Genomic DNA, 13,806 nt, shown 5'->3' on the forward strand with positions numbered 1-13,806 from the left:
TGGTAAGGAAGTCGACTTGAGCCATTACTCTGTCTTAAATAAGTTCGTCTTCCTTACTGAGCGCAGTGTTCCTCTTAGGAGGCTGAACAACTCTAAGGTGCTGAAGTATCAAGGGCTGCAACCCATACTAAAGGACCTCATCACAACCTTTAACCTCGGCGCTTCTCAAGAAAGAATTGACCACCCGCCAAATCAACAAGGATGTGGAAGGCTTCTTAGCCGACCGTACAACCCATAAAAAGTATTCAAGAGAAAGGTTAAAAGGTTATGGGATTATGGGAATGTAGTGGCTGAGCCCTCGCCTACTACTGCATTCGTTGCTACGAATGGTCCCAGGGTGTAGCAGTACTCGTAAAGAGACTGGACATCTTTGAGATAGAATGATGCGAACACTGACTTGCTTCTCCAATAGGTTGCATCCATAACACTCTGCAGAGAATGGCTCTGTTTGAAGGCCACTGAAGTAGCCACAGCTCCCACTTCATGTGTCCTTACCTTCAGCAAAGCAAGGTCTTCTTCCTTCAGATGAGAATGTGCTTCCCTAATCAGAAGCCTGAATAGTAAGAAACTGAGTTCTTAGAACTTGGAAAAGAAGGTTTCTTGATAGCACACCATAAGGCTTCTGATTGTCCTCGTAAAGGTTAAGACCTTTTTAGATAGTACCTAAGAGCTCTAACTGGGCAAAGTACTCTCTCCAGTTCATTCCCCACCAAGTTGGACAGGCTTGGGATCTCGAACGACTTAGGCCAAGGACGTGAAGGAAGCTCGTTTAGTAAAAACCGAGCTGCAAGGAACATGTAGCCGTTTCAGATGTGAAAACAATGATCCTGCTGAAGGCGTGGATCTCACTTACTCTTTTAGCTGTTGTCAAGCACACGAGGAAAAGAGTTTTTAATGTGAGGTCCTAAAAAGAGGCTGATTGGAGAGGTTCAAATCTTGATGACATAAGGAACCTTAGGACCACGTCTAGATTCCAGCCTGGAGTGGACAACCGACGTTCCTTTGAGGTCTCAAAAGACCTAGGGAGGTCCTGTAGATCTTTGTTGGTGGAAAGATCCAAGCCTCTGTGGCGGAAAACCGCTGCCAACATACTTCTGTAACCCTTGATCGTAGGAGCTGAAAGGGATCTTACTTTCCTTAGATATAACAGGAAGTCAGCAATCTGGGTTACAGTGGTACTGGTTGAGGAAACTGCATTGGTCTTGTACCAGCTACGGAAGACTTCCCCTTGAGACTGATAGATTCTGAGAGTGGATGTTCTCCTTGCTTTGGCAATCGCTCTGGCTGCCTCCTTCGAAAAGCCCCTAGCTCTTGAGAGTCTTTCGAAAGTCTGAAGGCAGTCAGACGAAGAGCGTGGAGGTTTGGGTGTACCTTCTTTACGTGAGGTAGACGTAGAAGGTTCACTCCTAGAGGAAGAGTCCTGGGAATGTCGACCAGCCATTGCAGTACCTCTAAGAACCATTCTCTCGCGGGCCAGAGTGGAGCCAACCAACGTCAGCCGTGTCCCTTTGCGAGAGGCGAACTTCTGAAGTACCCTGTTGACAATCTTGAACGGCGGGAATGCATACAGGTCGAGATGGAACCAATCCAGCAGAAAAGCATCCACGTGAACTGCTGCTGGGTATGGAATCGGAGAACAATACAACAGGAGTCTCTAGGTTATCGAGGTAGCGAACAGATCTATGGTTGGCTGACCCCACAGGGCCCAAAGTCTGCTGCAAACATTCTTGTGAAGGGTCCACTCTGTGGGGATGACCTGACCCTTCCGGCTGAGGTGTTCTGCCATGACATTCATACCGCCCTGAATGAACCTCGTTACCAGCGTGAGCTTTCGATCTTTAGACCAGATGAGGAGGTCCCTTGCGATCTAGAACAACTTCACGAAAGAGTCCCTCCCTGCTTGAAGATGTAAGCCAGGGCTGTGGTGTTGTCAGAGTCCACCTCCACCACTTTGTTAAGCTGGAGGGACTTGAAGTTTATCAAGGCCAGAAGAACCGCCAACAACTCCTTGCAATTGATGTGAAGTGTCCTTTGCTCCTGATTCCATGTTCCCGAGCATTCCTGTCCGTCCAAAGTCGCACCCCAGCCCGTGTCTGATGTGTCCGAGAGGAGACGGCGGTCGGGTTTCTGAACAGCCAAAGGTAGACTTCCTTGAGAAGAAAGCTGTTCTTACACCACGCGAGAGAAGACCTCCTCTCTTCGGAAACAGGAACTGAGACCGTCTCTAGCGTCATGTCCTTTATCCAGTGAGCAGCTAGATGATACTGAAGGGGGGGAGGTGGAGTCTCCCTAACACGATGAACAGGGCCAGCGATGAAAGTGTCCCTGTTAGACTCATCCACTACCTGACTGAGCATCGGTTCCTTCTCAGTATGCTCTGGATGCATTCTAGGGCTTGGAAGATCCTTGGGGCCGACGGAAAAGCCCGAAAAGCTCGACTCTGAAGATCCATACCCAGGGAGACAATGGTCTGGGATGGGATGAGCTGAGAATCCTCAAAATTGACCAGGAGGCCCAGTTCCTTGGTCAGATCCATAGTCCATCTGAGAATCTCCAGACAGCGACGACTTGTGGGAGCTCTTAAAAGCCAGTCGTCTGACGGAGCCGGACACAAGATCATGGTACTGCTGCACAGTCTGTGAACTGTCAACCATGGGGAAGCGAGGAAGTACAGTGACAACCCGAAGCTGTCTAGACTGTCTGGGTCGTACAGACAACTCCTTATCGGGTTGCTGAGGTTGCCGCACTGCGTCACAACAAGTCACTTCTGCTGGTTGTTGAACGTCTTCCCAGTGACACACTGACTCCGTAAACAAAAAATCCTTTAACAAGGACTAAGCTTGGACTGCATGTCTTGCAACACAGCTCAAGGTCTATGGGAGCAGGTGTGGTAACAGACGGGGTTAGTGACTGAAGTGGAACCATTACCTTCCCTGGAAGCATGTTATGCTTAAATAAAAGTCCATAGGAGGCTACGCAGCTAAAGGCTCCTCTCCAAATGACAGAGTCCTCAAGGGAATATCAGAAGGAGGGAGAAAAGCACTTTCTCATCTACAGGGACCATATCCGAGAAAAGCTAAGTTCTCTCAGTGAGGGTTTCAATGGTGCAAAAGCAGCAGACTAGAAGGCAATGTTATGAAACTGCTTGACAGTCTAGTGAGTTGGCAACAACCAAAGATGTGTGACTGAGAAGCATGCGGTAAGGTATGCAGAGCATGTTGTATGCAGAGCATGCTGTATGCAGAGCATGCTGTATGTAGAGCATGTTGTATGCAGAGCATGCTGTATGCAGAGCATGTTGTATGCAGAGCATGCTGAAAGCAGAGCATGCTGTATGCAGAGCATGTTGTATGCAGAGCATGCTGTATGCAGAGCATGCTGTATGTAGAGCATGTTGTATGCAGAGCATGCTGAATGCAGAGCATGCTGTATGCAGAGCATGTTGTATGCAGAGCATGCTGTATGCAGAGCATGCTGTATGCAGAGCATGCTGTATGTAGAGCATGCTGTAAGGTAAGCAGAGCGTGTTGCATGGCGTGTAACATTTCTCAGAAATTCCATGACCAGTGCTAGAGTGAGTAATATCGCATTACCGTCCATTGAAAGTGCACGTGCCGAGGGAATTGATTTAGACTGTTTTGTTGATGAATTTGATAGCCGGCATGATAATCGTAGAATTAAGCTACACTAAATGTACTATAATCTACTTCACCTCAGGAAAGGGAAACTCGCCCTGTTGGCAACACTGCATTACTTCATGCATGCTTGCATGAGGTTTTAAAATCAACATAATATTTACCTTACATTCATAACTCATGATTCATTTTTGTTTTGAAGATATTTTTGCCATATTATGCGATATTGTTAAAAATATATTGCAAGGAATACATATATATTTTTATATAAGTAATACAAATAACCTCCATTATCATAATGTTTGTGTAGGCATACATGTATATGATTACAAATGCAAGTTATGAAAGTAATGAGGTGTTATTTCCAAGTTGAATGGGAAGAGGCTCAAGTTGAGGAGAAAGTGGCAGATGCATGCGTTGAGGTGGCTGACTCATAGCATGAGGTTGCTGCCTCAAGAGTTGCGCTTGCTGTAAGGGTTGCGGATGCGCAGTAGCAGGTTCCTGAGGAACGAGTTAAGGTTCCTGAGGTGTGAGCTGCGAGAGTTGAGGTAGCGGCTGCGCAGAACGCAGTTCTTGTCTCGCGAGTTGAGGTTCCTGAGGTGCTAGCCTAAGCTGCAGCGAGTGCTGAGGTGGCTGCCTCATTGATGGAAGAGGTTGTCGTACCTCAAGAGATTGTTGCCTCGCTGGTGGAACCGCAAGCGGAAGCGGAGGAAGTAAGGCATAAGATTCCTGCTCCCATTGCTGAGGTTGCCTTAAGGAAGGCGGAGGGCTGAAATCTTAGAGCAATACTTCACCAAAAACCGTGAACAAGACTCCAAAATTATAAGCGTATCCATGAACGTCTTGCCGGAAGCACGACAGAGGAAAAATTGAAGTGGTGTCAACAAGAAGTACTGCAGTACCTGGCCACAGGTGGCGCTTGTGAGTACACCCCCCTCTTGTATAGCGATCGCTGGCGTATCCCTTCCGTAGAATTCTGTCGGGCAACAGAGTTGACAGCTACATGATTATCGGGTAAGTTTAATATTGAAAAAAATATTTTCAATATTATTCCCACTTTCAGAGTTCACAGAAAAAGAAACTAAACCATATGAACCTTCCATATATACTAAAATTTTTATTGTCATATTCACTGCTAAAACATAATCTTTATGTCAAAAGAATATTTCAAGCTAACCAAGAAAGGCATCTACACTAGTTGACCATTATTTAGAAAATAATTTAGAAATTTGAAACTTAATATGACCTGTAGAGACTAATAAAAATTATTTAATAACCATATGTTTACTATTTTTCATAGTTACTACCATAATATTACAGGCTATGAAAGTTATAGCCAATAATAGCAATATAGTGTCAATACTACACAAGTTACTATTACTTACTTTGGAACAAGAATCTTACCATGTCTAATGTGAGAATTTTTTATTCTTGCAATGTGAGCTACAGAACGTGACAACAGATCAGTGTCATCTGCCGCTTTATGCCAAGCAGCAGCCAGTTCCCACGCCATATTTGTGAGAACGGTGTCAGCAGCCACTGAGTGAGGGAACTTTTCACCAACCTTTTCAAGCAGTACTGTAAAGATGTTTCTTTTAGGGACTCAATAAAAGTTTTATACAATTTTAATTTTTTCAAAACATTTTATCAAATCATGTGATTGAATACATACAAACTATTGCTTCACAATTTACTTCAAACTTGAGCCTTAACTGATCTATTTATACCTAAAACAGATAAAATAAGTTGAGGTCTGAACCATCTTCCTTATTACTGCAGAGGATCGCCAGAACTGAACTACAAACAAAATGTTTTTAAAAAGATTTAAATTCAAGAAAATAAATAAAAAGTTTTGTAATATTTACAAATGCATCAGTATCTATGAAGGTAAAACCAATGCCTAATAGGTGAAGAAAGAATTAAAAATATCAGATGTAGCAACTTGGGTTCATCAAACATACCAAAAAAAAATCGTATTTAACTAGCGGGGAAGCACAACGATTCCTTCCACTTATGGCAAATTCACCTACAATATGAGAAGATGGGCAATTAAGATGAAAAGAGTTTTCACTCAAGTATGAATTTGTAAATATAAGATTTTATTCCCTCTCTTGTGTTCAGCCAGTGAGGATGGTATAAGAAAAAAACAATGTCTGGAGGACCAAAGATTAACGGGTTTAAGAGCATTGAACTGAGGTTGCCATCACATATGGATTTTCAGCTCTAGACTTCATCCCATCCAGTCACTGCATGATGGAGTTGGTTTTTGATCTCATCATCATCCTTGTTTGCTGACCTGAACCATCATTGAAAAGTCTTCAAATAATTATCTCTTTTGAGGGCTGCCTAGGTCAACAGCGTGCATCATACTGAACCGCATAACAATCTAGGTCAACATAATCTTACAGGCAAGTTTTGATGATCTTTCCAAAAGACGGAAAGCTTTTATACTCACTCATGATCTCTATATTGTCATCGTCTTCCTCCATAGGTTCCCCCATATCAGATGTATCTTTTTCTTCTTGGCAGGAACCATCTTCTGAATTCTGACTTTCAGAAGCTTTTTTCTCTCTTAAACTGTCATGTTTTCTTAGCAAGCCTTCTACAGTTTGTAAAGGAAGGCCAGAGCCAATGAACCAGTTAGCTATCAATTCTCCGACAAAGCCTGTAAAACATGAAAAGTAACTATCATGAAGAGAAAGACATTATTACATATTATTGGTAGGTTTTAGTGCTGGTCATTCATTTCTAAAGAAATATAAGACAAGAGACATCAAGAAATGCAATCAGCACTGAAGGGCTCAACATTACCTCTTCCTTTTTCTAATAATGCTTTCACTGACACATCTAGTTTCGGCTGCCTGTCAGGTCCATTTGGAGGAAAGTGCGAGAGAAGGAGATGTAACGGTAAAAGGGCTTCAAGCTGATTTATGACTAGATTCCACTCCACCATCTCCATGGAGAGTCCTTCCCAATCATTAAGGGAGGAGTAATTTTCCTGAGGATTCTGATTATTCTCTGTTTCTGGTTCATTCTGACTACTAACATCACCTGATTCCAGTTTCTTTCTAAGCTTGATTTCTTGTTCCAAAGCTCGCTGTGAATCCATTTCAAGTCTGGCATGTACACCCCTACAAAGAAGTGCAGCTATGTATGCATGGAATGGCTGTGTTGAAGCTACCAGTTTATCTCTCACTGCACTCCACCAGGGACTCTGAGAGCTAATATCACATAGGACTTTCTCACCTGCAAAAAGCAAAAGAATATTTAAATTTTATTTTGTTATTTACTGGATATTTTTCATACAACCAATTAAAAATAGAAACTGCTTACAAACATTTTAACCACACATTTACACAAAAAATTATTTCTAAATGGTATTCTCTTCAAGTCTTGACACATTTATATACAATCTTGAACAAACTGTCGTGCAACAGAACCAACCCTCTTCACAGCAACTTAAGTAGGGATATCATATCATCATAATAAACATTTTTACATCAGCTCTTCTATTCTCCACTTCGATCAGGTGGAAGTCTTCATTTATCACTTATTTCTTGGGCCTTCCTGCAGGTCTTTGTCCTGCCACTTCAACATTTATTAACTGTTCCTCATTCCATCTCATCACATTCAAACCATATCAATCTTTGCGTTTTCAACATTTTTCTTAGATTCTTCAGTGATAGCACATGGAACTTAGTTAATTGGTTAACTAAGGTAATAGAAGGGCGAGCTTGACCGTTGAAACACTTATACAGTATAACTACAAATGATAAATGATTTGTTGAAAGAGCAAAAATATGTGCTGGAATATATTCAATTCTCATCAGGGAAACAGTAAATAAGAAAGTGGCAGGATGAACAACAGTAGGAAGGCCAGATAAATTATGGAAAAAGTACAGATGAATACCTAGTCCTGATGGGAGTTTACAAAGACAAAGTACAAGATAAAAGTGTGGAGATAACGAACTCGTTTCCCTTTAAACCCTGTAAAGAGCTCAGCCAACGTAAAAACGTTTATGATGATGACAAAAAGCCAAGTTTCCCTGATTAATAACAACATTAAATATAACTAATTCAAGAAGATAGTAGTAACCAATTTTTGCTACATTTACTAATGGACACAAAAATTTTATTTTCATTAGTAAAATAAATTTTTGAATATACTTACCCCATAATCATGTAGCTGTCAACTCCGTTGCCCGACAGAATTCTACGGGAGGGATACGCCAGCTATCACTATACTAGAAGGGGGTGTACTCACCAGCGCCACCTGTGGCCAGGTACTGCAGTACTTCTTGTTGACACCACCTCACTTTTTCCTCGGTCCACTGGTTCTCTATGGGGAGGAAGGGCGGGTCAATTAAATCATGATTATCGGGTAAGTATATTCAAAAATTTATTTTACTAATGAAAATAACATTTTTCAATATTAAACTTACCCGATAATCATGTAGCTGATTCACACCCAGGGGGGTGGGTGAAAACCAGTGTACATGACTAAAGGATAGCTAAGTATCCCGTATTTCATATAATCAGTTATTTCAGAATAACAATGAAATAATAAGTACCTGGTAAGGAAGTCGACTTGAACAGTTACTCTGCCTTTATTAAGTTCGTCTTCCTTACTGAGCGCAGCGTTCCTCTTAGGAGGCTGAATCAACTCTAAGGTGCTAAAGTATATAGGGCTGCAACCCCTACTAAAGGACCTCTACACAACCTCTAACCCAGGCGCTTCTCAAGAATGAATTGACCACCCGCCAAATCAAAAGGATGCGGAAGGCTTCTTAGCCTACCGTAACAACCATAAAAACAACAATAAAAGCATTCAAGAGAAAGGTTAAAAAAGGTTATGGGATTAAGGGAATGTAGTGGCTGAGCCCTCACCTACTACTGCACTCGCTGCTACGAATGGTCCCAGGGTGTAGCAGTTCTCGTAAAGAGACTGGACATCTTTAAGATAAAATGATGCAAACACTGACTTGCTCCTCCAATAAGTTGCATCCATTATGCTCTGCAGAGAACGGTTCTTATTAAAGGCCATCGAAGTGGCTACGGCTCTCACTTCGTGGGTCCTTACCTTCAGCAAAGCAAGGTCTTCCTCCTTCATATGAGAATGGGCTTCTCTAATCAGAAGCCTTATATAATACGAAAGTCCGTTTTTGGACATGGGCATCGAAGGTTTCTTGATTGCACACCATAAGGCTTCTGACTGTCCTCGTATAGGTTTTGACCTATTAAGATAATATTTCAGAGCTCTGACAGGGCAAAGAACTCTTTCTAGCTCGTTACCTACCATGTTGGAAAGGCTAGGAATTTCAAACGATCTAGGCCAAGGACGTGAAGGAAGTTCATTCTTAGCTAAAAATCCGAGCTGTAAAGAACATGTTGCAGATTCGGATGTGAACCCAATGTTCTTGCTGAAGGCATGAACCTCACTGATTCTTTTAGCTGTTGCAAGGCAGACGAGGAAAAGAGTCTTGAGGGTAAGGTCCTTGAAGGAAGCTGACTGGAGAGGTTCGAACCTAGGCGACATAAGGAACCTTAAGACTACGTCTAGATTCCAGCCCGGAGTGGGTAAACGACGTTCTTTAGCAGTCTCAAAAGACTTAAGGATGTCTTGAAGGTCCTTGTTGGAAGAAAGGTCCAAACCTCTGTGGCGGAGAACTGAAGCCAACATACTCCTGTACCCTTTAATCGTAGGAGCCGAAAGGGATCTCTCATTCCTTAGATGTAATAGGAAGTCAGCTATTTGGGTTACAGAGGTATTGGTGGATGAAACTGCATTGGCTCTACACCAGCTCCGGAAGACTTCCCACTTGGATTGGTAGACTCTACGAGTGGATACCCTCCTTGCTCTGGCAATCGCACTGGCTGCCTCCTTCGAAAAGCCTCTAGCTCTAGCGAATCTTTCGACAGTCTGAAGGCAGTCAGCCGAAGAGCGTGGAGGTTTGGGTGCAACTTGTCTACGTGAGGTTGACGTAGAAGGTCCACTCTTAGAGGAAGAGTCCTGGGGACGTCGACCAGCCATTGTAGTACCTCTGTGAACCATTCTCTTGCAGGCCAAAGGGGAGCAACCAGCGTCAGCCGTGTCCCTTCGTGCGAGATGAACTTTTGAATGACTCTGTTGATGATCTTGAACGGTGGGAATGCGTAAAGGTCGAGATGGGACCAATTCAGCAGAAAAGCATCCACATGAACTGCTGCTGGGTCTGGAACTGGGGAACAGTACAAAGGAAGTCTCTTGGTCATGGAGGTGGCAAACAGATCTATTGTAGGCTGACCCCACAAGGTCCAAATTCTGTTGCACACGCTCTTGTGAAGGGTCCATTCCGTGGGGATGACCTGATCTTTTCTGCTTAGGCGATCTGCTGAGACGTTCATGTTGCCCTGAATGAACCTCGTTACTAGGGTGAGGTTTAGACTTCTTGACCAAATGAGGAGGTCCCTTGCGATCTCGTACAGGTTCCTCGAATGGGTCCCTCCCTGCTTGGAGATGTAAGCTAAGGCTGTGGTGTTGTCGGAGTTCACCTCCACCACCTTGCCTAGCAGGAGGGACTTGAAGTTCAATAGGGCCAAATGAACTGCCAGGAGCTCCTTGCAGTTGATGTGGAGCGTTACCTGTTCCTTGTTCCACGTTCCCGAGCATTCCTGTCCGTTCAAGGTCGCGCCCCAGCCCGAGTCTGATGCATCCGAGAAGAGATGAAGATTGGGGGTCTGAATCGCTAACGATAGGCCCTCTTTGAGAAGGAGGTTGGTCTTCCACCACAAGAGAGTGGTCTTCATCTCTTTGGTGACCGGGATAGAGACTGCTTCGAGCGTCAAATCCTTGTCCCAATGAGCTGCTAGATGGAATTGAAGAGGGCGGAGGTGGAGTCTCCCTAACTCGACGAACAGGGCTAACGATGACAGGGTCCCTGTGAGACTCATCCACTGTCTCACCGAGCAACTGCTCCTCTTCAGCATGCTCAGGATGCAATCTAGGGCTTGGCTTATCCTTGGGGCCGATGGAAAAGCCCGAAAATCCTGACTCCGAATCTCCATTCCCAGGTAAACAATGGATTGGGAGGGAATGAGCTGGGACTTTTCGAAGTTGACTAACAGACCCAGTTCCTTGATCAAGTCCAAAGTCCAGTTGAGACTCTCCAGACAGCGACGACTCGTGGAGGCTCTCAACAGCCAGTCGTCTAAGTAAAGGGAGGCTCTGATGTCGGATAAGTGGAGGAATTTTGCAATATTCCTCATCAGAAGCGTAAACACCATAGGAGCTGTGCTTAGGCCAAAACACAGGGCTTGGAATTGGTACACAACCTTTCCAAAAACGAATCTCAGGAAAGGTTGGGAGTCTGGATGAATAGGAACGTGAAAGTATGCGTCTTTCAGATCCAACGAGACCAACCAGTCCTCCTGCCTGACCGCTGCTAGGACCGACTTCGTCGTCTCCATAGTGAACGTCTGCTTGGTGACATAAGCATTGAGCGCGCTGACGTCCAGCACCGGTCTCCAACCTCCTGTCTTCTTGGCCACCAGAAAGAGACGGTTGTAGAAGCCCGGGGATTGATGGTCCCGGACTATAACCACTGCCTTCTTCTGTAACAGGAGCGACACCTCCTGGTGCAACGCTAGCCTCTTGTCCTTTTCCTTGTAGTTGGGAGAGAGGTTGATGGGAGAAGTGGTCAGAGGGGGTTTGCGGCAGAATGGTATCCTGTAACCCTCCCTCAGCCACCTGACAGACTGGGCGTCTGCACCTCTCTTTTCCCAAGCTTGCCAGAAGATCTTGAGTCTGGCTCCTACTGCTGTCTGGAGAGGAGGAGAGTCAGTGTTTGCCTTGAGAAGTCTTGGAACCTTTCCTAGACTTGCTCCTGGAAGAGTCTGGACGGGAGCTTCCTCGGCTGGGGGCTCTACCACGAAAGGGCGGAATAAACCTCGTAGCAGGCGTATCAGCAACTGGGGTGCGGTAAGTCCTGGGGACTGAGGAAGCAACCTTAGTCTTACGAGCTGAAGAGGCCACAAGATCATGAGTGTCTTTCTGAATCATTGCCGCAGACAAGTCCTTGATAAGTTCTTCGGGAAACAAGAACTTAGAAAGCGGAGCGAAAAGGAGTTGAGACCTTTGACAAGGTGTTATGCTGGAAGAAAGGAAGGTACAAAGTTGCTCCCTTTTCTTAAGAACTCCTGACACAAAAATTGAAGCAAGCTCGCCAGATCCATCCCTAATAGCTTTATCCATGCAGGACATTAAAAGCATGGCCGAGTCTTTGTCCGCAGGGGAGGTCTTCTTGCTAAGGGCCCCCAGGCACCAGTCTAGAAAATTGAACATCTCAAAGGCACGAAATACACCCTTTAGTAAGTGGTCTAGATCGGAGAAGGTCCAGCAAACCTTAGAGCGCCTCATTGCTGTTCTACGAGGAGAGTCGACCAAACTCGAGAAGTCAGCCTGGGCAGAGGCAGGTACTCCCAAGCCTGGTTCCTCTCCTGTGGCATACCATACGCCCGCTTTAGAAGTGAGCTTAGTCGGTGGGAACATAAAGGAAGTCTTCCCTAGTTGCTGCTTAGACTGCAACCACTCCCCTAAAATTCTTAAAGCTCTCTTAGAGGACCTTGCAAAGACGAGCTTAGTATATGTTGACTTGACAGGCTGCATGCCCAGCGAAAACTCAGATGGCGGAGAGCGGGGGGTAGCAGAGACAAAATGGTCCGGGTATACCTCTCTGAAAAGAGCCAGGACCTTACGAAAGTCAATAGGTGGAGGAGAAGACTTGGATTCTTCCACGTCTGATGAGGGATCCAGGTGCGCAGCTTCCTCATCAGAAACCTCATCACCAGAGTGTAGCGAAGTGAGAGGTAATGGAACAGTGGTATGCTGAACAGCAGAATCTGAACAAGCGGGTGCAACAACGCTTGTGGTTTCATCCTCAAGTCTCTGTTGATGAGATAAAACCTGAGGTTCAGGCTGCAAAGGCTGGTCAAAAAGAGTAGCGGAAGGTAGGCGCATGGGTTGAGGAGGCTGACTCCTGGCATGAGTGTCTTGACTCAAGAGTTGCGCTTGCTGTAAGGGTTGCGGATGCGCAGTAGCAGGTTCCTGAGGAACGAGTTGAGGTTCCTGAGGTGTGAGCTGCGAGAGTTGAGGTAGCGGCTGCGCAGAACGCAGTTCTTGTCTCGCGAGTTGAGGTTCCTGAGGCGCAAGGCTAAGGTGTTGAGGCTCTCGCCTTGAGGAGGGTTGAGGTCGCTGCAGCGAGTGCTGAGGTGGCTGCCTCATGGATGGAAGAGGTTGTCGTACCTCAACAGATTGTTGCCTCGCTGGTGGAACCGCAAGCGGAAGCGGAGGAAGAAAGGCATAAGCTTCCTGCTCCCATTGCTGAGGTTGCCTTAAGGAAGGCGGAGGTAGCTGCACACCGCTGGAAACTGGCAACTCAGTACGCAGTAAGGTATCCTGAGGAGCCTCAACTTCGTACGCCTGGCAGACTGGACTGCGGTTAGGCGGAGCGAACGCAGGAGGAGGCGTAACCTTCTCAGCCTGACACTCACGCATTAAGACTGCAAGCTGTGACTGCATGGACTGCAGCACAGTCAACTTGGGGTCGACAGACGCTAAGGTCTGCTGAGGCAAAGCCTTAACAGAAGATGAGGTCTGTTGCGGCATCACCTTACCCCTCTTAGGAGGAGTGCAGTCACCTGATGACTGCGGAGAGTCAGAGCTAATCCAATGACTGCAACCAGGTTGAGCTCTTGAGGTCTGGACTTTGCGTTTGAGAGGTCTTGAGACCTGAGTCCAGCGTTTTCTCCCTGACAATTCTTCAGCAGACGAGTAAAAGACGGGCTCAATCGTCTGCGGGTGGGAGTGACGGTCTTTGTAAGACACGCCCGCAACCACCGAGGATACTTCTGTGCGCCGATCAAGGCCTGCCGAACCCTTTTGCCCTTCGACATTGCTTCTCCCCTGGGCTTGGGAGTTTGCAAGAGGTCCCGGACTGGGAGGACGACTGGCACGCACAAAAGTACCCTCACGCACCACACTGACACTGACACTAGCACTTGGCACTGCACTGACACTAGCACTTGTCACAGCACTGGCACTATTACCTCCCACTGCACTTTTGACCTTAAGTTCCTTGACTTCGGCCATAAGAGACTTATGATCACTAACCACCGATTCCACTTTGTCACCTAA

The 13,806-nt window shown here is 45.6% G+C and overlaps 1 protein-coding gene across 1 annotated transcript in view; it reads right to left on the bottom strand.

Annotated features, from left to right (window-relative positions):
- LOC137638786 (rab3 GTPase-activating protein non-catalytic subunit-like) overlaps positions 1-13,806 on the bottom strand; it is a 157,921-nt gene that overhangs the window by 35,239 nt on the left and 108,876 nt on the right. The window contains exons 18-20 of the mRNA XM_068371154.1: positions 6,447-6,881; positions 6,091-6,300; positions 5,040-5,213 (exon numbers count right to left, since the gene is read on the bottom strand). Of these exons, the coding sequence (XP_068227255.1) occupies positions 5,040-5,213; positions 6,091-6,300; positions 6,447-6,881 (819 nt within the window). The remainder of the gene's footprint in view (positions 1-5,039; positions 5,214-6,090; positions 6,301-6,446; positions 6,882-13,806) is intronic.

This window comes from Palaemon carinicauda, chromosome 3, assembly GCF_036898095.1.
Source record: "Palaemon carinicauda isolate YSFRI2023 chromosome 3, ASM3689809v2, whole genome shotgun sequence".
NCBI lineage: Eukaryota > Metazoa > Arthropoda > Malacostraca > Decapoda > Palaemonidae > Palaemon > Palaemon carinicauda.